Source organism: Equus quagga, chromosome 1 (assembly GCF_021613505.1).
Source record: "Equus quagga isolate Etosha38 chromosome 1, UCLA_HA_Equagga_1.0, whole genome shotgun sequence".
Lineage (NCBI taxonomy): Eukaryota > Metazoa > Chordata > Mammalia > Perissodactyla > Equidae > Equus > Equus quagga.
In genome coordinates this window covers 100,661,963-100,687,364 of record NC_060267.1, presented here as the reverse complement: position 1 = coordinate 100,687,364, position 25,402 = coordinate 100,661,963, and the positions used below count along the sequence as shown (strand labels likewise).

At 41.8% G+C, this 25,402-nt stretch overlaps 2 protein-coding genes across 5 annotated transcripts in view; one reads left to right on the top strand and one right to left on the bottom strand.

Moving 5' to 3' along the window:
* ACAD9 (acyl-CoA dehydrogenase family member 9) overlaps positions 1 to 3,199 on the top strand; it is a 31,486-nt gene extending 28,287 nt beyond the window's left edge. Inside the window, exons 15-18 of the mRNA XM_046683208.1 lie at positions 150 to 227; positions 762 to 890; positions 1,585 to 1,657; positions 2,600 to 3,199. Coding sequence (XP_046539164.1) covers positions 150 to 227; positions 762 to 890; positions 1,585 to 1,657; positions 2,600 to 2,700 — 381 coding nt within the window. The 3' untranslated portion in view covers positions 2,701 to 3,199. The remainder of the gene's footprint in view (positions 1 to 149; positions 228 to 761; positions 891 to 1,584; positions 1,658 to 2,599) is intronic.
* The window catches only part of CFAP92 (cilia and flagella associated protein 92 (putative)), a 114,709-nt gene continuing 90,208 nt past the window's right edge, over positions 902 to 25,402 (bottom strand). For 3 of the 4 annotated variants that reach the window (XM_046683169.1, XM_046683187.1, XM_046683196.1), the window contains 3 exons: positions 6,198 to 6,362; positions 5,392 to 5,604; positions 3,355 to 5,315 (listed from right to left, as the gene is read on the bottom strand). In XM_046683169.1, coding sequence (XP_046539125.1) covers positions 5,097 to 5,315; positions 5,392 to 5,604; positions 6,198 to 6,362 — 597 coding nt within the window. In that variant the 3' untranslated portion in view covers positions 3,355 to 5,096. Of the gene's footprint in view, positions 1,183 to 3,354; positions 5,316 to 5,391; positions 5,605 to 6,197; positions 6,363 to 25,402 lie in introns of those variants that run through there. The other variant, XM_046683178.1, reaches the window with a different exon arrangement.

The window sequence follows — 25,402 nt, the reverse complement described above, 5'->3', positions numbered from 1 at the left end:
CTGATGCCCCGTCTCCACCCTGTCACGGGGAGCAGCCCTGCCTGGTAGCAGGGCTTGGGCCCTGGAACCCCTGCCTTGCCTGGTCCAGGTGGGACAGGATGGGCACTGTGGGGAGGTACTGAGCCGAGTCCTCCCCTCTGGCCTTCTAGGACAGTGCCAACAAGCTCGAGGAGAATGTGTATTACTTCGGCCGTACTGTGGAGACGTTGCTGCTCCGCTTTGGCAAGGTACCTGGGCCCCTGCCAGACTTGGGCTGTGGCGGGCCCTCCAAGGTGTTTTGTAAAGTGTCCACCTTTGGGACCAGGCCTAGAAAGAAATCTTGGTCACCGTGGAGGGGTCGTAGGGAGGTGGGGCTGGCTGTGGCTGCCCATCCTGGAGGCCACTCAGCTGGGTGGGTGCCTTCCAGATAAAGAGGGACTCCCTGGAGCTGGGAGGGGCGGCCCCACCCGGGCCTGAATCTTGGGACCTGATGTCTGAGCCTCTTGCTGCCTAAGGGTATGTGAAGCACCAGCCTGTGGTCTCAGCCAGCGCTCCGGGAGCTGGTCTTACCTTGACCTCTGCCCAAATCTAGACAGAGCAAGGGGAAAACAGAAGGCAGCCGCACGCCGGCCTCCCACAGCACGACAGGGAAGGTAGCACTAGCCCCTCTCCCAAGGCACGAGCAAGGCTTGGAGATGGGTGAAGACGCGTCCCAGGGAGGGCCTGTGGTGGGGGCGGGGGGTCTTAGATGACGAGTCTTCACCCTGGGCCTCTGTCCCCAGACCATCGTGGAGGAGCAGATGGTCTTGAAGCGGGTGGCCAATATCCTCATCAACCTGTATGGCATGACAGCCGTGCTGTCGCGGGCCAGCCGCTCAATCCGAGTGGGGCTCCGGAACCATGACCACGAGGTGAGCCCACAGCACGCGACCCCATGGGCAGCTTCCTTGCCAGCTTTGTTCTCTTGCACTTTAATGAGGCTGCGAGGTTGGGGAGGGGCTCATTGGGAAGCATGGCTCCGTCAGGGAGTCTCAGGAGCAAATCAAGGGCCTCAGCGCCCAGCGGTGGTCCCAGAGCGGGTGAAGTGCGAGGTCCATGCTGCAGCTGGCCCGAGGCCTGTCGGGTTTGCCGAGTTGAGGCCCGTAGTGAGCTAACGGGAGGGTCCATGCTGCTCGGGACGCAGGGCCTGCGCTCTCGCCTTCCCTGAGAGAAGAGGTGAGTGAGTGACAGCTCCCAACCCAGCACCCTCACCCTGTCTGCCTTCCTCACCCTGCTGGACAGGTGGATGCTGTCATCAGGTGCCTGCTGTGTATGGCATCTTTACAGGCACTGTTCCCTAGCATCCCGTGGCCACGGGGATTATGATGTCCTTCTCACAGAGGAGGAAGCTGAGGCTAAGTTGGGACAGAACTAGTTTGGCTCAGGGCTGCAATTAGAACCTAAGGCTATGACTTGTGAGCCAGGCTTCTCAGCTGCTGCTAGGCTCACAGTTTGACTGACAGACTGAGTTCTTTGAAGCTAAGGGGTCAGACACCAGGGGCTCCCCTGTGGTACAGAGATCCCAGGCCTCTCAGGGGCCATCCTCACTGACTTTGGTTCTGGCAGGTTCTGTTGGCCAACATGTTCTGCACAGAAGCTTATTACCAGAATCTCTTCTCCCTGTCTCAGCTGGACAAGTGTAAGTGAGGTGGTGTGGAGGAGGGGGAGGGGGCCTGACTCCAGGCGACTCTTGATGGCGAACTGTCTCTGGACCAGGCTCCTAGGCCTGCTGGCTGCTCACAAACTTCTGCCTTGAGAGAAGGCTGGTACGGCCTGCGCAGGGGCTGCCAGGCAGGAGGCACACCTGCAGATGAGGGCCCAGTTGGAGGCCCCGTGTGGGCCCTGCTGACCTCTGCCCGTGAAGGTCGCAGAGGAAGGAGGCACTTTACCTGCCTCTTCACCGCCCGCACCCCAGCTAAATGCACCTGCCCTTCTCGCAGAGGCCCCAGGCTCTGGACCTTGACAATGCGGGCGTCGCTCCTGCTGCTCAGGTTGTCTGGAGGGCTTTCCTCTTCTGTAGCCACTTGGCCATGTCTTAGAACATCCAGCTCCTCTTCTCCTTCTGACCCTTACAGTCCCGTTGGTCTCAAGGCTCTATATCAGGTGTCTGCTGCAGAGCCCAGCCCTTGGCCAGGAGATGGTGGAGAGGCTGCCAGTGTTAGAGCACTTGCTGAGGAGAGGGGTACATGATTCTGTGTAGCTCCTGCTCTGGGTGCTGGCCAGGCACCCTCCCCAGTGCTGACATGACTGTTACATGCTGGAGAGGGTGAAGAAATGGTTTCTCCTCCAATAGGCTCAAACTGCAATGGGGTCTTTCATTGAGCAAGTACCTTCTCCTCACCTCTAGTCCCACAAGATCTGGAATTTTTATGGATGAGCCCTTTGTTATTTAGAATGAAGCGTCTGTCCCTTTTTCTCCCTGCGCCCAGAATCACTTCCCAGTGCTTGGAGGAGGGGGATCCCTCTGGGCTCCTTCACAGCGGGTGGGCTGACCTTATTGGGGAAAAAAAGGCTCCAGCTTCAGCCATCTTTCTATTATCACAGTGCAGAAGGATCACATACTCTCTCTTTTCCCTCCCAGATGCTCCAGAAAATCTGGATGAGCAGATTAAGAAAGTGTCCCAACAGATCTTGGAGAAGCGAGCCTATATCTGTGCCCACCCTCTGGACAGGACATCCTGAAGTGGAAGGACAGTGCTCCCCCCGCCCCCAGGCTGCAGCCCACTGCAGGACAACTTGCACTCTTTTTCCAGAAGGTGGAAAACTTGGGGTTCTTACAAGTGGAACCATTTCTTCCCAGTCTTCACCTGAGGGGCTTTTTTCTGACCTGAGGCAGCCTCTTCTAGGCTGTGCCCCGCAGCCGTGCTGCCTCACGTGAGCCTGGATTCTGCCCAGAGACGGAGAGAGGCTGGAATTGCTGAGACCTGGGAGTGCAGGATATTCTGCTGGTTTAGGAGACTTCACAGTGGAAGCTGGCGCTTGCGCTGCTGCCTGCATGGCCTGAGGCTGGTGGGGACCTGTTTCGGGCACTGAAAGCCATTTCTGCTAGACCGTGTATTCTCCAAGAAACAGCTTGAAAGCTATGTACATGTCATTCATTCAAACTAAAAGCAAAATGCACTGAAAACGTGTACCAGGAACCATTTAACAAAAAAGAACATAAAAAGGCAGTTTGTGTGCACCCTTCTGGCCTTTGCTGTATTGTCACGTTTTCTTCGGCCAGCCTTTAATTGGTGACAGCGTGAGCCTGAGGTCCACCCTTTGGTGAGGACTTCCAGTGCCCTTTGTCCTCCCTGCGAGAAGAGGGCCCTGAGAGCCAGCCGAGGGGCATTGCCGAGCCCAGGGCCACAGAACCGTGGGGGTCATGAGCCCTGTCTTTGATCCCTCTCAGGTGGTGGCTGCAAAACTCACAGCCTGGTGTATGGCAGCATGTGCTTATTCCTGCCTGGGCTTTTCTCTTTGTTTTCTTTACAAGGATTGGCCTCCACTCTTGAAGTGAGGACAAGAAGGTGTCTTTAGGTGGCACTAAGAGGACTTCATTTCTCCAGGCTCTTGTCTGCTGTTATTTGCTAGCTACACTGGCTCCCATGCTGGCAGGCTTCAAGCTGTGGTCTGATCCCTGGGTGGTTTGGGGCTCCAAAAAGCCCGTTCTAGACATTGCCTTGAGGCGGGACGGGGAGGCCAGGCTCTTTTCCTCCAAGTCACAATCTGCTGTGATGACAGAAATAGAAGGTTGAGGACCCTGACAGCTGAGCTGGCTTAGGGGGACTGACCAGAGTACTCTGCCAGGGTTTTGGAAACTAATCTTCAAAAGGCAAAAGTTTACAGATACCATGGCTTTGGAAATATCGTCCCAGTGAAACCAAAAGTTCTTAAAGATTTTGTTGGCAAGGAGGCATTTTGCACAGAATGCGGAGTACGTATCCTCTTGCACAGTGCCGGGGATAGGAGGCTGCGGGGAGCTCCTGTGCAGGTGACAGCTTAGGGAGGGGCCCGTGCCCTTCTAGGCAGCCCTCAGGAAAGGGGGTTTCCCTGTAGGCCTGTTGGCATGGAAGCCCCATCAGCAGCAGGTTTTCTCTCCGTCCAGCTGAGTTTGAAAGGCTGAGGCCACCAGTTTGAGTCTCCCCTTCTCTTGTGCCGTGTCTGAGTTTTTGCTGCACATGCAGTGGGCAGGAGGCCCCAGCATGTGTGTGTAGTGTTTCAGCAATATGCACAGGCTGCTTGAAATACCCAGGGAGCTTGTGCTGAGGCCTGTAGGGCGCCCGCCGGGAGCGCTCTGGCCAGTGCAGCAGGCCTGGGCTGGACTACAGCAATGACCCTGAGCCTGGGGCCTGCCCTGAAGGGAGGCAGCAAGTTCCGGGCAAGAGGAGAGACAAATTTCACAGCTTGTCAGCACGTCTCCTGTTTCCTGGAGCTGTTACCAGCTGCCCTCTGGAGTCGGGAGTCAAGGGAGAAAGGAATCCATCTCGTTTTTCTGATCTAGCTTTCTGGGAAAGGATTCTCTGGCAGACTTTGTTACCAATAAACTCATCTCTCTTTATCCTCGAACAAAGGTTCTGGCTCTGTTAACCAAGAGATTTGGGTTCTTTATCAACCTACGAATGATTTTGTGGTCCCTCTTCATAAACAGAGGGATGAGGAGGAAGAGAGGAGCACTCAGAGGGGATTGGTGTGGCAAGACCCATGCTTTCAGACTCCCTTCCTCCCCCACAGAGGGACAACTGGCAGTGTCTTTTAGCTGGAAGGAGATGGAAGGTCCCAGTGAACCTGGAGCCTCTGCCCCCGTCTGTTGCCTGATGGGCCAGAGGCCAGTCGGTAACCCAATGTTGACGCTCAGAAAGCCTTTAGACTTATCTTCCAACTTCCCCACTTTACAGCTAAGAAACCAGGCCCAGAGCAGTGATGGGACCTGCCCAAAGTCACACAGCAAGTTAGTGTTAGAGGTTGAACTAGAATCGGGTCTCCTGAGTTCGAGCCCAGCCTTCAGTCTGTTATACCGGGCCCATCTGGAATCTGGATTTCGTGTCAGGGAAAGTTTGGACCTAACAAAATGTCTACTGCTGAAGCTACAAAGCGGCTCAGAGCTCCTGCCTGCCGACAGCTTCAGGAGGCCCAGCTTTGCACAGGGCTCGTCTGTTACCTGTTACAGGCGTCAGTGCTGGAGAAGGGGGCAGCTTGAGGAAAGGTGGTGGCTTCTTGTACAGATCAAAGTCCTGGTGGCGCCTGTCCCAGCTCCACCTCTCTCGATTGAGCACAGGCCTCAGCGTATTAGCAAACAGTACGTTTTCCCTCCACTCCTAAATTGGGGAACAGTTGGTTAGGAGAGTGGTCCCTATGGACACCCCACCTCAGCCTCTGCTGCCCTCTGTGGACCTCATGCAGCTCTGTGATGGTGCCAGTGGGCAGCAGCCTGAGGTGATAGTCACTTGCAGTGCTGCTGTGAAGACCTGTCACTCGGAACCCATCGGCTGTGATCCAGGCTTGCTGGGATTTCTTCTTGGCTCTCTTCTCGTCTTCCTTTGAGTCCTGAGGCTCCACCATGGCTGAGAGGTAATTCTGTGAATACGTGAATCTCCTGCCTGGTTCCTGGAAATGAAGGGCAAACGTGGGTGGGAGAGCTGGTGGCAGACTCGGATCAGGCCGCCCGACCCCCAGGTTTCCAGTGGGGTGTCAGAACCACTGGGGCAGAGTGATAATCTGAATGCAGTTTACTTTGTCAGGAACTCACTGAACTGTGCAGCGGCCCCATGAGGGTCACACGATTGGTCCGTTTGACAGAGAAACCCTTTCTAAAGTTACTGTGTGCTGGAAGCCTAAGCCAAGGCTTTCCTTCAGAGTGACAGCTGGCGTTCATAAGCAGCAACAGAATGCTCCCTGGAAGCGAGGAGCCTGCAGTGTCTTCAGCCATGCATGTCTGAGCCCTCACCGAGCATCTCTTGGCTCACGCTTGTGTGTGCAGGGTTCACATTTAGTGTGGGCACAGAACACCCCTCTCCCCGCACCTGACCCCTTGTCTACTTCCCCTGGCTGGCTGACTGGCTTTCATCCACTACTGCAGATCCCCCGCTGACATCCAGGCAGTGTGTTCAGAGAGGAAAGGTCACTGGATTAGCCCACTGCCGCTATCCTGTCTGGGCTGCAAGCATGTGACTGCTTCCCACTCTGGGTCCCTCACTCACCTTGGCCATCTTTCGATACAGCTCCTTCTTGGCAAACTCTGTGGAACTCAGGGTCTGAGTACTGTAGTTATAGACAGCATCTTTGGCAGGGGCTGCAATTCTAATCACCTTCACTGCAGACTTTGGAGGCTTGCTGCTGACCTGGTGCACTGCCATGATGTTTTTCTGAAGAGAGACACACCAGTTGTTACCTGCACAAGGCACCCTTACCACCAACTGCCGTTCACCAATTGTGTTCAGTGAGGTGCTCTCTGGTACGTGGCTGCAGTGCAGGGACGAATTCTTGAATTCTGGGCTGCCATTTCTTCACAGAACCCTGCCACAGGACTGTCTAGTCCAACCCCTCACTGTCCACAGTGGGATTCAGAGGATCAGAAACTTGAGATTTGCCTAAGGTCACTGTAACTGGGGCACACAGCACCTGGCGACAGATAGAATTTATGGCTTAGGTGGTCAGAAGTGGGAGAGGCTCAAGGCTTTCATGGTCTATACAAGGGAGATTACCACCTAAAACAGCAAAGACTGCCTGTCTTTACCATGGTCACCTTTTAGTGCTGAGTGCATGGGGAGTGTCACTTTCTCTCCATAGCCTGGAGAGCATCTGTCGGTTTCCTTTGTGAATGAAAATAGCAATGAGGAAAAAGGAGATAAAACAGAATGTTGCAGAGAAAGGTGGCTGGGACCCAAAAAGGGAAGGAGGAAGAGTTGCCACTCTAAATTGTTAAGTACTGTGCAATGTAGCTTACCCTTCCTTTGCATATTAATTTCAGCAAAATAACCACTTTATACTTAAAAAAAAAAACTTTTCTGAAAATGGTGACCTTGACTCACATATTAGCCATGTCTTTAGGCCAAGCCCAGTGTCTTGACTTTGGAATTTTTGAGGAAGTTCTGCAAGAGAGTGCAAAGTAATCAAGGGAAGGACTAAATAAATGTGTTCACACACGTGAGAGAACAGACCCTCCAAGCAACAAGACCCCTGTGGCTCAGAGCTACAGGGACTGAAGGCAAAGGCAGGCCAAGGGTCACTGGATGAGGGACAAAGCTCAGCCCTTTGAGCACCTTCCAGAAGACTATGCTGGAGAGGCCATGAAAGCTAGGATCTTGCCATGGGCCCACATGTAGCTTCAATCAGAATATTTAATATTTTGTCTAGTTTTTCTAGTTATCCTCAGTGAGAGGGTTGGTCTGAATTAATCCGTCTGCCATTAATAAAAGTAGAAGTCCCCTGCTCCTTCCAAACCCTGGAGCCGGTGGGTTCCACCTTAGGGAGACCGACTGCTCCTCTGGGCTACTTCTTCCTTAGAGTTTAAAGTCAAAGTTCTGCCTGAAAGAGTTACTTGGTGAAGTGAAAACACATAGTGATCAACAGTTGTTCTGGATGCCTGGGATTCTCTTCCCTGGGGCTGATGCCTGCAGGTGAATTTGGACTCACAGCCAAAGTAACTGGATGCCTGAGAAGTCTATCCCATATAAAAGACCAGAAGCTGATCAGCTGAAGCCAAATTAGTAGAAAGGATGAGATAAGAATTTAAGGTAAATTTAATAATCATTCCTAAAAGATACAACTGAAAATATTAGCAATATGAAGGAGAAGTAAGACCAAAGAAAAAGAAATTTGGGGTATAAAAATATTACAGTTGAAATAAAGAACACAGGTGGGTGAGATAGACTGCAGAAGTGATAACAGCTGTGGGAGGAATTAGTGAACTGAAAAATCAGCTTGAGATATGCTCCCAGAAGGCAGCCCTGGATGAAAAGAAAAAATTAGAAAACCTGAGTTGAGAGGATGGAAATAGAAGTAGCAGTATCCAAAAAATAAAAGTCCCAAAAGCAGGGGGAAAGTGAGAATAGGAAAATTTGAAGAAATGAGTACCAGAATAGATAAGGAAAATACCAAGCCTGGACACACCGTTAGTGAGATCTAAAACAACAAAGGCAAAAATAAATTCTGAAAACTTCCAGAGAAAACAAGCAGCCACCTGTAAAGGAAACAGTGTCAGATTCGACACTAGCAGGTACTGTAAACAAGAACTATAACTTGAACCTAGAATTTTATATCCATTTTATTGGGAGGGCATACTCACATTTACAAGGCCATAGGAAGTTTTACACAAAGACCTTCCTTTGAAAATATGCTTGGGAGAAAATTCAAAGCGGAGGAGGAAGATCCAGGAGTATTTGGATAAAGTTAGCAAGTGATGGTGTCCAATATCCTACTGAAGTTTTTTTGTCTAAAAAGAACCAGGAAAAGTAAATTATCATAATCTAGAACTGGAGTTCTAGAGACATATGTAAAAGGGGTGGTGCAGTGTGGGTAGGAGAAGAGAGAAAAGGGTTATAAGTGTGCTGTGTGTCTTATAAAGGAAATCAATATAAATTAGAAGTTTCAAAATTCAATAGGAATATATAAAAATGAATGTGGTCTTTAGGATAACCATCTTAGAAAGAAAGACAGAATGTATAACTTAAATCAGCAAGCAGGAAAGGATAAAATGAGGTAGCCAAAAAAGCCTAATCTAATAGTTACCACAATAAATGGGGTAAGCTTGCCAGTTAAAGAATCTCACATTGGATTTTTTTAAACTAACAATATGCTGTCTATAAAAAGTGCTTTAGACAAAAAGATACAGGTTTGAATTAAAGGGAGGAAGAATAAAAACTAGGCAGAAAGGTACCAGAAAGCTAGAGTGGCATTCTTAGTACCTGACCACATAATTCAAGATGAAAATTGATCCAAAGAGGCAAAAAGGGATATTACATGTTGAGAAAAAAAGAACAAGACAGCAAGAAGATATAACTATTGTGAACACTTACACACCTAACAATATTATCTCAAAACATATTAAGCAACAGCTTACAGGCTTGCAAAGAGAAAGAGACATCTGTTTGACATCATTGGAGACTAGTCAAGGCTACAGCCAGGCTTTGAGGGGCCAAGAATCTGGGCAAGAGAAGGGAAACGCATTGCATCCTTTTTTCTTTTTTTTGCACAGTTTTCTCTCAAGGTATTTGCTGATTCCAAGTTGCACATGAATGAGATGAATGAAGCAGATAAGAACCCAAATAGCAAAAGCAGCTAAGAGGTTCAAAAGTTAAGCAAATATTTTGGGAAATGTCCCTGTGCTAGGGAAACAAAAATTGGATTTCAGAGTGTGCCAAAGAGGAGGGGCCCTGGTAATGTCCAAGGTTTTCAGTTCAGAATTCAGGAAATCTATGCATCAGAAGTAAGGGCGAATCAAGAATCAACCTGTTTAAGGGAATTTGTCCTTTATTTGACTGCTAGAAGAAAATTCAGTCCTCTCTGGAGGAAAATATCAACAAGAGCCTCTATAATTTTTCCTAAATTGTTCCCTATTTAATAAAAATTAACACCCAAAGCAACCTATGGTTTCATTACAATCCTTATCAAAATTCCTGTGGCATTTTTCACAGAAATAGAACAAAGAATCCTAAAATTCATATGGAACCACAGAAGGCCTGCAACAGCCAGAGCAATCTTGAGAAGGAAGAACAAAGCTGGAAGCATCATGCCTCCTGACTTCACGGTATATTACAGAGCTATAGCAATCAAAGCAGAATGGTATTGGCATTCAAACAGGAGCAAAGATCAATGGAATAAAATAGAGAAGCCAAAAATAAACCCAAGCACATATGGTCAATTAATCTGCAACAAAGGGTCCCAGAACACAATGGGGAATGAATAGTCTCTTCAAGAAATGGTGCTGGGAAATCCGAAGCACTGTCTTACACCACACACAACAACTAACTCAAAATGGATTAAAGACCTGAACATAAGACCTGAAACCATAAGACTCCTAGAGGAAAACATAGGCACTAAGTTCCTTGACATTGGTCTTGGTGATGTTTTTTTTGGATTTTACATTATAAACAAAGGGAACAAAAGTAAAAATAAACAAGTGGGATTGCATCAAACTAAAAAGCTTCTGTAGAGGAAAGGAAACCACCAACAAAATGAAAAGGCAACCTACTGAATGGGAGAAAATATTTGCAAATCATATATCTGATAAAGGGTTAATATCCAAAATATATAAAGAGCTCATATAACTCAATAGCAACAACAAAAAAAGTCCAACTAAAAAAGTGAGTAAAGCATCTGAATAGACATTTTCCCAAAGAAGACACACAGATGGCCTAAAGGTAGATGAAACGGTGCTCAGCATCACTAATTATCAGGGAAATGCAAATCAAAACCATAATGAGACACCACCTCACACCTCACATAGTTAGAATGACTATTAATTACCAAAAAGATAGGAAATAAGTGTTGGTGAAAATGTTGAGAAAAAGGAACCCTTGTTGTAGGAATGTAAATTGGTGCAGCCTCTATGGAAAACAATATAAAGATTCCTCAAAAAGCTAAAAATAGAACTACCATATGATACAGCTATTCTGGTGGGTATTTAACTGAAGCATACGAAAACACTAGTTCCAAACGATTTATGCGCTCCCATGTTCGTTACAGCATTATTCACAACAGCCAAGACATGGGAGCAACCCAAGTATCCATTGCTGGGTGAGTGGATAAAGAAGATTGGTGTATATATGTGTGTGTATATACGTACACACCGTCGAATATTATTCAGCCATAAAAAAGAAGGAAATATTGCCATTTGTGACAGCAAGGATGGACCTTGAGGGCATTATGCTAAGTGAAATAAGACAGAATAGCAAATACTTTATGATTTCACTTATTTGTGGAATCTTAAAAAAAAAATGAGCTCAGATACAGAGAACAGATTGCCAGAGGTGGGGGCCGGGGTGTGTGAAATGGGTGGAGGGGGTCTAAAAGTATAAACTTCCAGTTATGAGTCATGGGGATGTACGTGGTGATTATCGTTAACAATATTGTATATGTGTAAGTTGCTAAGAGAGTAGCTCTTAAAAGATTTCATCACAAGGAAAAACTTGTAACTATGTGGTGATGGATGTTAACTAGACATTGTGATTGTTTCACAATTTATACAAATATCAAATCATTATGTTGTACACCTGAAACTAATATAATGTTACATATCAAATATATCTCAATTTAAAAAAATTAACAGACATGCCAGGAAACAGGAAGAAATAATGAGAACCAAGAGAAAAGATAGACAATAGAAACAGACCCAAGGTAATTCAGATACTGGAATTATCAGACAAGAACATTAAAATAATTGATTAATATAATGAAGAAAATAAACGAAAAGGTGAGGAAATTGAACCAGACACCTGGAATCTATAGAAGAATTAAATGGAAATCTTAGACGTGAAAAAATAATCACTAGGGCTGGCCCGGTGGCACAGCGGTTAAGTGCGCATGTTCGACTTCTCGGCAGCCTGGGGTTCACTGGTTCAGATCCCAGGTGTGGACATGGCACCGTTTGGCAAAAGCCATGCTGTGGTAGGCGTCCCACATATAAAGTAGAGGAAGATGGGCATGGATGTTAGCTCAGGGCCAGTCTTCCTCAGCAAAAAGAGGAGGATTGGCAGTAGTTAGCTCAGGGCTAATCTTCCTCAAAAAGAAGAAAAAGAAAAAAGAATCATTAAAATCATAATTCACTGGATGGGTTTAATAGCAGACTAGACATACAGCAGAAGAAAAGATTAACGAGTCAGAAGATACATTGGTTGAATATATCCAGATTGGAACACAAAAAAAGATGGAAAGTAAAAAGTATGAGATGTGTAAGTAAGTAAGGTAAGATATAAGTCATAGCAAAAATCTCTAACTGGTCATTAGGATCCCAGGAGGAGAGGGAGAGAGTATGAACAGCACAGCAGGAGTATCTGGAGAGAACTACTGGCCTAGAATTTTAAAGACTTAGATAAGCCACCGATTCAACAAGCTGTACACACTGATAGATAAATACAAAGAAAAACACATCTATGAACATCATAGTAAAACTGCTGAAAACCAAAGTAAAGGAGAAACATTTTAAAGGCAACCAGAGAAAGGCACATTATCTTTAGAAGAGCAAGAATAAGACTGAAAGCTGACTTCAACAATGGAAGTCAAAAGACGATGTTATGACATGTTTAAAGTGTTAAAATAACTGCCAAACTAGCATTATGCCAGGAAAAAAAATATATAAAAATCTGAGGTCCAGCCCGGTGGCACAGTGGTTAAGTGGGCACATTCCACTTCGGCGGCCCAGGGTTCACCGGTTCGGATCCCAGGTGCGGACATGGCACCATTTGGCTTGTCGTGCTGTGTTAGGCGTCCCACATATAAAGTAGAGGAAGATGGGCATGGATGTTAGCGCCTCATCTTCCTCAAGAAAAAAAAAAATGATCAGAGAAAAGTGAGGAATTGGAACTCATTAACATTGAACACTTCTCATCAAAATACGACATTGAAACAATGAAAAAGCCAACCACAGACTGGGAAAAGATATTTGTAATACATGGAACTGACAACTCATCTGGATTTTTTTAAAAACCTACAAGCCAGTAAGAAAAATACAACTAAGCTTCTTTTAAACAGAGGAAAAATTACATTTGAACAGGCACTTCACAAAAGGGGCTATCCAAATGGCCAATAATATGTGAAAAGGTGCTCAACATTATTATTCATCAGGGAAGGACACATTAAAGCCAGAATGTAATACCAGTACACCTCACCAGAGGGGCTGAGATTATAAAGATTGACAAATCCAAGTGTTTGCAGGGTTGCAGCACAAATGGAACTCTCATACAATTGCTTGGGAGTATAAAGTGGTACACCATTTTGGAAATGTGTCAGTTGAAAGCTGAACATAGGCCTACCCTGTGGCCCAGAAACTTTACTGCTAGGTTTATGTCCAAGAGGAATGAGTATATAGGTCCAACAAAGAGGAACTTTACTAAAATGTCCATAGCAGCTTTATCCATAATAGCCTCTTCCTCCAAAAAACCTGGAAAACAACGCAAATGTAAATCAGTTGGAGAATAGGTAAACTAATTGTGGCATATACACAATGGAAAACTGCTCAACAATAAATATATATGTAATACCATAAATCTTTAAAAATATATATGAGCAGCCAAAGAAGCCAGTGCAAGAACACAGGCTGTCTGGTTCCACTATATGAAATTGAACAAGCAAAATTATTTTACAGTGATAGAGTTCAGAACAGCAGTTAACTGAGAAGGAACATGATACTTTCTGGGGTGACAGAAATGTTCCACATCCTGATCTAATAGTGTCACAGGTACATACATAGATAAAAATAAATGAAGCTGTACACTTAAGATTTGTGCACTTTACTAACTTAAAGTATAGATCTAAAATATATTACCAGAGATAAGAAGAGACCTGTCATATTTATGAAAGGATTGAGTCAATAGGATAAAACAATTTTAAATATATATATTTACGTAAAACATAGTCTTGACACGTATAAAGCAAAACCAGATATGTAAGAGGAGAAAAAAAATCCATAATCATATTTGGACATTTTAAGACTTCCCCTAGTAACTGAGAGAAGAAAGAGAATTTAAAGATAAGTAAGGATACAGAAGATCTGAATAAAACAATGAAGTTGACATAATTAACACATACAGAACACTATATCAACAACTGCAGAATACATATTTTTTCCAGTACACTCAAACATTTGCCAAAATTGACGTATGCTGGACCATAAAGAAAACCTCGACAAAGGATAGAAATTATACAAAATATATTCCTGATAACAAATTAAAGTAGAATTCAATAGCAAAAAGATATGTGTAACTAAAAACTTCTAAAGTACTTGGAAATTAAACAATGTACTATTAAATAATCCATGGGTCAAAAAAGAAATGAAAGTAGAAATTGGAAAATATTTTTAACAGAGTCATCATGGAAATATGATGTATAAAAACTTGGGGGATGCACCTACTGTTCATAAGAAATTTATATCCCAAGTGGTTACATTATAATAAAATGATGAATGCCTGAAAATCAAGATATAAACATCCATCTGAAAAAGTTAGAAAAAGAAGAGAAAATTGCATCTAAAGAAATTAAAAGGAAGGAAATTAATAAGAGCAGAAATCAATGAAATAGGAAATAAATGTACAATATGGAAATCAAAAAGGCAACAAAGAACATTGGCTCTTTGAAGACAATAATACATTCATAAATGTAATTTCAATAAAGGTCTCAAAATCACCCATAAACAGACTTAAGCATAAATGGCAACTTGATCTGACAGATTTAGCAATATATCTATATTCTGGGAACGATGGACTTTTTAACAAATTGCTGGTGCCGTTGATTATACGGAAGAAATGAAATTAGAGTCCTACCTTTACACAAAAATTAAATTCCAGGTGGATTAAAAATTTGTGATGAGCAAAATTTTAAATCTTTTACAAGAAAACACAGAATAGTTTTATGACCTTGGAGTAGGAGAAGATTTCTTAAATAAGGCCAAAATTTCAAGTCATAAGGGAAGAAATGGAAAATTTACAAAATTTCAAGTAACTTTTGTCCATTAAAAGACACCATTAACAGAGTGAAACGACAAATCTGACACCAGAGGATTTTGCCATGTATAGAAAATGTCCTTGGGTTAGCATTGAGCACTTTAAAACAACGCAAAATGGCACTTAAAATTCAAGGGAAAAAATTTCGTAAAAGAAGAAATTATTAAATTTATGAAAGGATATTCAACTTCACTAGTAAACAATGAAATGCAAGTTGAAACTTCCATGAGATACTGTTACACATCAGATTAGCAATAGCTTAAGTCTCACTATAACACACGTGAACATGGAAGTAGGGTAATGGGAAATCATGCCTGGTTGGGGGGATATATATTGGTATAATCATTTTGGAAAATAAGTATCATCTAGGCAAGTGGAAGTACTACTCAGCAATTCTAATCCTAGGTATGTATCTTAGAAGAATATCTTGCTTATTTTTTAGGAGAAGACATGTTTAACATATGTTTGCAATTATATTGTTTAAATAGCAAAACAAAAGAAACAGTCCAAATACCCATCAATAAATTGTGGTATATTCCTACAGCTAGACACATAAACATGGTTGGATCTCATTAATACTGAGCAAAAATTAAAACTACAGAAGATTATATACAGTATTATTCCATTTTATAACAAAGATATGCAAATCTAAACAAAATGTTCATAAAATATGCAGTAAAACTAGAGAAAAACAAGTAAAAGATAAAATTGGGATAGTGGTCACTTTTGCGTAAGGGGTAAGAGACGGGAGTGGGCACACAGGAAACTATAAAAGTATCAATAATGTTTGATTTCTTAAGTTGAATAGTGGACATAAAATAGATTTTATTTCTGATAGTACATACATTTTCTTATATGTATATTTAATAAAGTATTAACTATATCATTTATGAAAATGAAACAGGAAGTCATGAGAATTTCTGGAAAATAAAACATGATGGGTGCAGTTTAAAATTATAAATTGTTGGGGCTGGCCCCGTGGCCGAGTGGTTAGGTTCGCGCGCTCCGCTGCAGGCGGCCCCAGTGTTTCGTTGGTTCGAATCCTGGGCGCGGACATGGCACTGCTCATCAAGCCACGCTGAGGCGGCATCCCACGTGCCACAACTAGATGGACCCACAATGAAGAATATACAACTATGTACCGGGGGGCTTTGGGGAGAAAAAGGAAAAAAATAAAATCTTTAAAAAAAATAAAAATAAAATTATAAATTGTTAACGAACATAATGGTCACAATGGAAGGTCAAATTAGTGAAGTGGAAGATACAGCAGAACTCAATACAAAAGACCAACAAGTACAAATTAAGAGGCAAAAATATAGAGGAAGGCTCTTTAAATTTCAGTGAAAAACAAAAAAAGTCCCCATCAGGACTCTTAGGTAAGAACACTAAGGATAAGAGAAAGTTTTAAAAGACTGAAGGGAATCATAGTTTAGCTAAAAAGAAAAATGAATCATGTGGGCATCAGCGTTATCTGCAACTCTTTATTCTGGAGAGCAATGGGTTTTAGGGTGGGGCGTGCAGGGATTTGAGTCTGTAATCCTAAAACCAACTCAGTTTGCCTCAAGTGCAAAGACAGAATGAAAACCTTGGATCTGCAAGCACTCTGAAAGTTTATTATCCACAAAAAGTTTCTGAAAGAAAAAAATAGCAAAACAAAGGGTAAAGCAGACATGGGCCCAAGAAATATTAGCAAACATAAAAAAAACTTGTAGTTGGGCAGGAGGAAGATAGGACTTCTAGTATGGTGGGGCAAGGAGCTCAGTCCTTTCCTCAAAAAGCAGTGAAAAAAACTGAACAAAATTACCACAAGCAACCATTGAAAGTTGTCCAAGGCATACAACAAATGGAAGTGTTTGTTCATAAAAATACACTGGACCTCAGGTAAGAATAGTCAGTGTCATGCCTGCCATCCTAGTGCAGTCAGAGCAGTAGTTTCTTCTAGGCTGAGGCAAGTCATGAAGGTCAGCAGCACTTGAGTACAGGCTCACTTGACTGGAAGTGGAGCTTGAGGAAGCCCATGTGCGTGGCTATTGTGAGTAACAGCAGCAATCTCAGCAGCAAACGCGCAGGGAAGGCCAGCTGCTAAGGGAGACAGGTGGCAATCCTAGATGGGGCAAGCATCAGCCCAGCAGATTAATCAGAATTGAACAGGGAGATACAGGAAAGGAGAGAGCCACAGAGGACTTTAATAAGCTCTTCACACATCCCTTGCTGAGAGGTTGCCTGCACTTGTAAGGCCCAGTGGAAAGTAAAAGCTAGGGCAGGCTGAGTGTATTCCCCTGCCCACACACAGATCCACTGGTTACGGTCGGAAGCCTTACTGGCTCAAGGTCTTTGAGCACAACTTCTGACCAATTACTGGCTGATCACTATGTGATGCAGACACAGAGGTGACCCCAAGGAAGCCAGGCTTGAAAATAAAAACAATTTTAAAACAGCAGAGATAGCAGCAGCCACACACCAATGAGGAGACAGATTTAGTCAGCAACTTACCACACAACAACAACACACTCCCTCCCCCAGGGGGACAAGTCAGAATGCAGGGTGGCTGCAGTGTATTTTAGGTGTCCAGGGTTTTCCCCCCCAAATTAGGAGACCATGCAAAGAAATAAGAAAGTGTAAACCTTTTTCAGGAAAGTGAAGCAGTCAATAGAAACTGGAGTGGGTCCAGCTGGATGACTTAGTAGACAAAGACTTCACAGCAGCTATTATTTTAAAAAACTAAAGGATAGTATTTTAAAGTTCAAGACAAAGAGACCATCTGAATACAGAGAAATTATTTTTAAAAGGTAAATGAAAATTCTGGAGTTGAAAAGTACAGTAACTGAAATGAAGAATTTACTAGAGGGACTCAACAGCAGATTTGAGCTGACAAAGAACTTGAAAATAGGTCAACAGAGATTATCCAGTCTGAAAAAGAGAAGAACAGAAACAAAAAAGGAATTTAAAAAAATGAACAGAGCCTCAAGACCCATTGTCTAGTGAACCAACATACACATAATGGGAGTCTGGGAGGGGAAGAGAGAGGAAGAAGCAAAAAAAAAATATTTGAAGAAATAATGACCCCAAACACTATTCTACCAATCTAGGAAGCTCAATGAATCTCAAGTAGGAAAAATATAAAGAGATCCACACCTGGACATATCAGAGTCAAACAGTTGAAAGAAAAAGATAAGAAAATCTTGAAAACAGCAAGAAAAAAACAACTTCTCATGTACAAGGGAACAACCATATGATTAATGGCCAAATACTCATCAGAAACAAGAGACCAGAGCACAATGTAATGATATTTTCAAAGTGCTGAAAGAAAAAAAAGTGTAAACCAAGAATCTATATTTATCAAAAACTATCCTTCAAAAATGAAGGTAAAATAAAGATATTCTCTCATAAAGACAGAATTTGCTGGTAGTGACGTACTTTATCAGAATTACTAAAGGAGATCCTTAGGCTGAAAAGGAATGACACCAGCTTGTAACTAGAATCTACATAAAGAAATATCATGGGAAAGATAAATATATGGGTAAATATAAAAGAGTATGTAAATATATTTTTCTTTTACCTTCTAATTTAAAAGACATCATTGCATAAAACAGTAATTATAGCACAATATTTTTGAGTTTATTGCATATATAGATGTAATACAATATGACAATAGCACAAAGAAGGAGGAAGAAATGGAACTATATTGTAGAATTGTTTCTACATTTTACCCAAATTAAGTTAGTAATCTGTGATAAATTAAGATGTATATTATAGAAGAAACGTAGAAAAACGAACGACTAAGAACTTTTTTAAGGTAAAAATCAATAAGGGAATTCAAATGGTACACTAAAAATATCTGTTCAATACAAAAGTCAATAAAGGAGTGACAGAGGAATAAAATCAAGATGAAATACATAGAAAAAATAGAAAACATAAGACATAAATCCAACCACATCATTAATTATATTTTACATGGACGATCAAAAGGCACAGACTATCAGACTGGACTAAAAAAAAAAAAGGATCCAACTACGTGCTGTCTACAGAAGACACACTTTAGATTCAAAGGCACAAATAACTAGAAAGTAAAAGGAAGGAAAAAACATACAGTATGCATACCAGAAGAGCTGCAGTGGGTACATCAGTATAAGACAAACTAGTATTTAAGACAAGAAATGTTACTAGAAACAAAGAAGGATATTTTACAACGATTGAAAGGTCAATTCATCAGGAAGATATAACAATTATAAATACAAACATACCCAATAACAGAGCCCCAGAATACAATAAGCAAAAATGGACAGAACTGAAAGGAGAAATAGACAATTCAATCAGGATTAGAGACTTTAGTACCTCAATCTCAATTACTGATAGAACAACTAGAAAGAAAATTAGCAAATGATATAGAAGACTTGAACAACACTATTAACCAATTTGACTTGCCACTTAAATAACACTCCTCTTAATATCAAAAGAATAGATATTCCTTTGAAGTCTGAGGATGGATCATATGCTAGGCCATAAATGGCAATAAATTTCATAGGATAGAAATCATACAAAGTAGGTTCTCCAGTAACAATAAAACTAAATTTAAAATTTGCAACAGTGAGACACTTGAGAAGTCAACAAATATTTGGATATTAAACAGCACAATTCTAAAAACCACAATGAAAATTATAAAATATTTTGAGGTCAATGAAAATACAACATACCAATTTTGTGGGATGCAGCTAAAGTAGTGCTTAGGGGAAATTTTGTAGCTGTAAAAAAATATATACGAAAAAAGATCTTAAATCAAAACCCAACTTTCCTCAAGAAACGAGTTACAAATTGAATCCAAAGTAAGCAGAAGGAAGAAAATTATAATACAGTTTAGAATGGAAATAAATGAAATAGAAAATAGAGAAATCAGTGGGCTCCAAAACCGGTTCTTTGAAAAGACTACCAAAATTGACAAACCTTTAGCTAGACTGACCAAGAAAAAAGGAGAAAAGACACAAGTTAGTAAAATTAGAATAAAGGAGGAGACATTCTACTGACTTCACAGAAATTAAAAGGAATATGTGGGATTATAAAGAATCATAAGAGAATACTACGAATAACTATATGCCAACAAACTAGATGACTGAAATGAAGTAGAAAAATTCCTAGAAAGACACAAATTAACAAAACTGTCTTAAGAAGAAAGAGATCTCTGAATAGACTTATAATAAGTCGAGAGCCCAAATTAGAATTTGAAATTTTCCCACCAAGGAAAGCTCAGGCTTAGACAGCTTCAAGGTTAGCTCTACCAAACACTGAAAGAATGAATACTGACTTTTCACAAATTTCCAGAAAGCAGAAGAGGAGGGAACACTTCCAAAATCATTCTACAGGGCCAATATTACACTGTACCAAAGTCAGACAAAGCTATCACAAGAAAAATACAAATTATCAGCAAACCAAATCCAGCAACATATAAATAAAGGACAATACACCACAACCAAGTGGGATTTATCCCAAGAATGCAAGGTTGTTTTAACATCCAAACATCAAGGAATATAATACACCATATTAATAAAAGACAAGAACAAGAGCTACCTCAATTTATGCACAAAAAAGCATTTGTCAAAATCCAACATTTATTCATGATAGTAACTCTCAACAAACTAAGACTACAAGGGAACTTCCTCAACCTGATAAAGTGCATCTCCCAAAAACCTGCAGTTAATATCCAATTTAATGGTAAAAGACTGAACACTTTCCCCCTGTAAGATCAGAAACAAGGCAGGTATGTCTGTTGTCATCAGCTTATTCAACACCACACACTATACAGAGGTTCTAGGCAGTGCAAAGGGGAGGGGAAGGGAGGAGGACGATTAAGGACAGAGTGAGTCCCTCCCAAATTCGTATGTTGAATTCCTTAACCCATAGTGTAGCTGCATTTGGAGTAAGGGAGTGATTAAATGAGGTCATAAACTGGGGCCCTGACCTGATAGGATTAATGTCCTTAGAAGAAGAGGTGCCAGAGAGCTCACTCTTTCTCTCCCCACACCTGCACACAAAGAAGAGGTCATATGTGCACACAGTGAGGTGACAGCTACCTACAAGCCATGAGAAAAGACCTCAGAATGAAACCTACTTTACCAGCACCTTAATCTTGGACTTCCTGCCTCCAGAACTGTGAGAAAATTAGTTTCTGATGTTTAATGCGCCCAGTCTGTGGTATTTTGTATGGCAGCCTGAGTAGACTAATACAGAAAGGAAAGGAAGGAAGGGAGAATGGGAAAGAAGTAAAATGATCTTTATCCACGGATGACATGATGCCATTTCAAAAGGTTGCAGGATACAAGATCAGTATACAAAAATCAATTGTATTTCTATGTTCTGGCAACAAATGATACAAAAATAAAACAATTCAATTCATAACAGCATTAATTTCACAAAAGAAGTATAAGACTTCTACACTGACAACTACAGAAGTTATTGAAGGAAATTAAAGAAAACCTACATAGGTTTTCTTTACATAAAACATACATAAAGGCATAGACATTCCTTCTTTATGAATTAACAGCTTCAAAATTGTTATAATAACAATTCTCCCCAAATGAATCTATAGATTCAATACAATCCTTATGAAAATTTGTACAGGCTTTTTTATAGAAGTTGGCAAGCTGATCCTAAAATTTATGTGGAAATGCAAAGGACCCAAAATAGTCTAATGATTTTGAAAAAAACTTAAAGGACTTACACAATCCAATTTCAAAACTGACTATAAAGCTACAGTAATCAAAGCGAATGACATCAGCATTATGGTGGAGAGTTGTTACCTTCGTCTCTCCCCTCTAGGTTACAACCAATCAGACATCCATTGACCAAGAGAATATTCCCTACACAACACAACAGGATGCGTAAGAGATCCAGGCATCTGTACATCTAAAGGTGGGTGGACTGGACCTCCGAGAAACAGTGGAACTAGGGGAGCAGCCCTCGCCCCTCTGACAATGACAGTGATTCAAGGTGCAGATCCTCATGCAGTGGTCTGTGCAACTGTGAGTGGAGGCGAGGGCAGCCTGGCCTGTGCATGACTTCCTGTGGAGCAGTGGCAGCGACCCCACCCATGTGATGGCTGGTGGAGCAGTGGCAGTCTGACCCACACAACTATGAGCGGACACCATGGGAGTAGAAAAAACAGCTTCTGCCCCTGTCCCCAGTGGTGGCAGAGTGGAAACTGGGACCAGAAGCATCAGAAACTACAGCAGAACCGGTGATCCAGCCCCTAGTGGCAGCACCCCCAATACCAGCTCCACCAGCAGCAGGGGATGCACACAAGTCCCAGGGTCTCCAGGCCCCTGCCAGCAACATTGACACCTGTGAATCCAGCATCCCTGGCAGTGGTGCAACTAGCACCACCAGACAACCTGGGAACAGCAGGACAGGTGGTGTCACAGCAGCATCTGAACCCATGGAGAGCCCACAGAGAGCCAGTGGAGGAACACAAGACCCAGGCAATGCTGGAAGGAGCAGACGTGCTTGCAGCCTGGTGACCCCAGTGACAACACCTGAGACTGCAGCAATATTGCAACCTCAGCACAAGGCAGCACAAGGAGGGCACTGACAATGCCTCTAGCAGAGGCAATGGAGAGTGAAAAGTGTGGGCTCTCCAACACAACCAGAAGCAGCTCAGAATCAAAGTAACCAAAGCTGTACCCAAATAAGAAAAGGTAGGTACCACCACAAATGCACAGGCAGAGGATCAATTCATCAAACACTATGAAGAACTACAGTAACACAGCAGAACAGAAAGAGAACAACTCTCCAGAAACCAAACTTGAAGTCACAGAAGATTATAATCTGACAGAGAATTCAAAATAGCTGTCATAAAGAAACTCAATGAGTTACAAGAAAACTCCGAAAGACAGTTCAGTGAGCTCAAGAACAAGATTAGTGAACAGAAGGAGTACTTCACCAAGGAGATTAAAACTAAAGAACAAACAAACAAAAAAAACCCACCAGGAATTCTGGAAATGAAGAACATATTTAATAAGATGAAAAATAATGTAGAAAGCATTAAAAATAGAGCAGATCATATGGCGGAGACAATTAGTGAGCTTGAAGATAGAAATGTAGAAATGATTTGGGTAGAGGAGAAGAGAGAACCAAGATTTTTTTTAAATGAAAAAAAATTCTTCAAGAAACATCTGACTCAATTAGGAAAAGTAACATGAGGATTATCTGTATCCCAGAAGGAGAAGAGTGGAAGAAGGGAGCAGAAAGCTTATTCAAAGATAATAGCAGAGAATTCCCAGACCTGGAGAAGGAACTAGAGATGCAAATACATGAAGATAATAGAACTCCTAATTATCTGAATGCAAAAAGATCTTCTCCAAGGCATATAATATTTAAAACTGTCAAAAGTCAATGACAAAGAAAAAATACTAAGGGAAGCAAGAAAGAAGAAAATAACTTACAAAGGAACCTCCATCAGGCTTTCAGTGGATTTCTCAGCAGAAACCCTATGGGCTAGGAGAGAGTGGAATGATATATTCAAAATACTGAAACACAAAAACTATCAGCCAAGAATACTCTATCCAGTGAAATTATCTTTCAGATATGACAGAGAAATAAAAGCTTTCCCAGATAAAAGCTGAGGGAGTCCATCACCACTAGACCTGCCTTACAGGAAATGTTGAAAGGAGCCCTCCAACCTGAAACAAAAGGGCAAAGATTTACAAAGCTTTCAGCAGGGAGGAAAATAGAATTAGAAAATTGCAACTCTATATCAGAACAGGTTAGTAAACAATTAATTATAAAAGATAAAGGGAAAGAAAGTATCAAAAAGAACTATAACAAGGACTGACCCAGTGGTATAGTGGTTAAGTTCACATGCCCAGGGTTTGTGGGTTCAAATCCTCAGCATGGACCTCTGCACTGCTTATCAAGCCATGCTGTGGCGGCATCCCACGTACAAAATAGAGGAAGATTGGCACAGACATTAGCTCAGGGACAATTTCCCTCAAGCAAAAAGAGGAAGATTGGCAACAGATGTTAACTCAGGGCCAATCGTACTCACCAAACACACACACACAGAAAACTATAACCACTTTAATTTGGTCACAAACTCACAACACAAAAAAGAATAATTTGTGACAACAATAACATAGAAGGGGAAGAGGAAAAGGATGTAACCTATATAGGCTAATGGAGATAAGAGGCTGTCAGAAAAAGCACTATCTCATCTATAGGATCTTTTATACAAACCTCATGATAACCACAAAACAAAAAGTCAGAGCAGAGTCACAAATCATAAATAAAGAGAAAACAGAAAAAAAAATCACAGCAAACTACCAAACTGAAATGGCAGACAAACATGGGAAAAAGAAACAATGGAAATACAGAGCATCAAGAAAACAGAAGATAAAATGGCAGCATTAAGCCTTCATATATCAATAATCACTCTAAATGTAATGGATTGAGTTCACCAATCAAAAGACACAGAGTGGCTAGATGGATTAAAAAACAAGACCCAACAATATGCTGCCTCCAGGAAACACATCTCAGCTCTAAAGACAAACACAGATTCAGAATGAAGGGATGGAAGATGATACTATAAGCAAATGACAAGCAAAAGAAAGCAGGTGTAGCTGTACTTATATCAGACAAAACAGACTTCAAGACAAAAAAGATAACCAGAGACAGAGATGGGCATTATATAATGAGAAAAGGGACATTCCACCAAGAAGATATAACACTTATTAATATATATGCACCTAACACAGGAACACCAAAATATATAAAGCAACTACTGACAGACCTAAGAGAGAAATTGACAACAACACAATAATAGTAGGGGACCTCAACACCCCACTTACATCAGTGGATTGATCATCTAGACAGAAATACGACAAGGAAATAGTGGCCTTAAATGAAACACTAGAGCAAATAGACTTAATACATACCTTTAGAACATTCTATCCAAAAACAGCAGAATACACATTCTTCTCAAGAGCACGTGGAATATTCTCAAAGATAGAACATATGTTGGGAAACAAAGCAAGCCTCAATAAATTTAAGAAAATTGAACTCATATCAACTATCTTTTCTGACCACAGTGGTATGAAACTAGAAATCAACTACAAGAAGAAAGCTGGAACGTCACAAATATATGGAGACTAAACAACATGCCACTGAACAACCACTGGATCAAGGAAATAATAGGAGAAATCAGAATATACCTGGAGACATGAAAATGAAAACACGACATACCAAAACTTATGGGATGCAGCAAAAGCAGTATTAAGAGGGAAGTTTATAGCAATACAGGCCTACCTCAACAAAGAAGAAGATCTCAAATAAACAATCTTACACTATACCTAAAATAGAAAAAGAAGAACAAAGAAAGCCCAAGGTCAATGGAAGGAAGGAAATAATAAAAATCAGAGCAGAAATAAATGAAATAGAGGCTAAAAAAACAATAGAAAAGATCAATGAAGCTAAGAGCTGGTTCTTCAAGCAAATAGAAAAACTTGAAAAACTCTTAGCTAGAATCTCTAAGAAAAAAAGAAGACTCAAATAAATAAAATCAAAAATTAAAGAGGAGAAATTGCAATGGACACTAAAGAAATACAAAGGATTGTAAGAGAACACTATGAAAAATTATATCCCAACAAATTATACAACCTACAAGAAATGGATACATTCTTAGAATCATACAATCTCCCAAAACTGAACCAAGAAGAAATAGAGAATCTGAATAGACCAATCATAAGTAAAGAGATTGAAGCAGT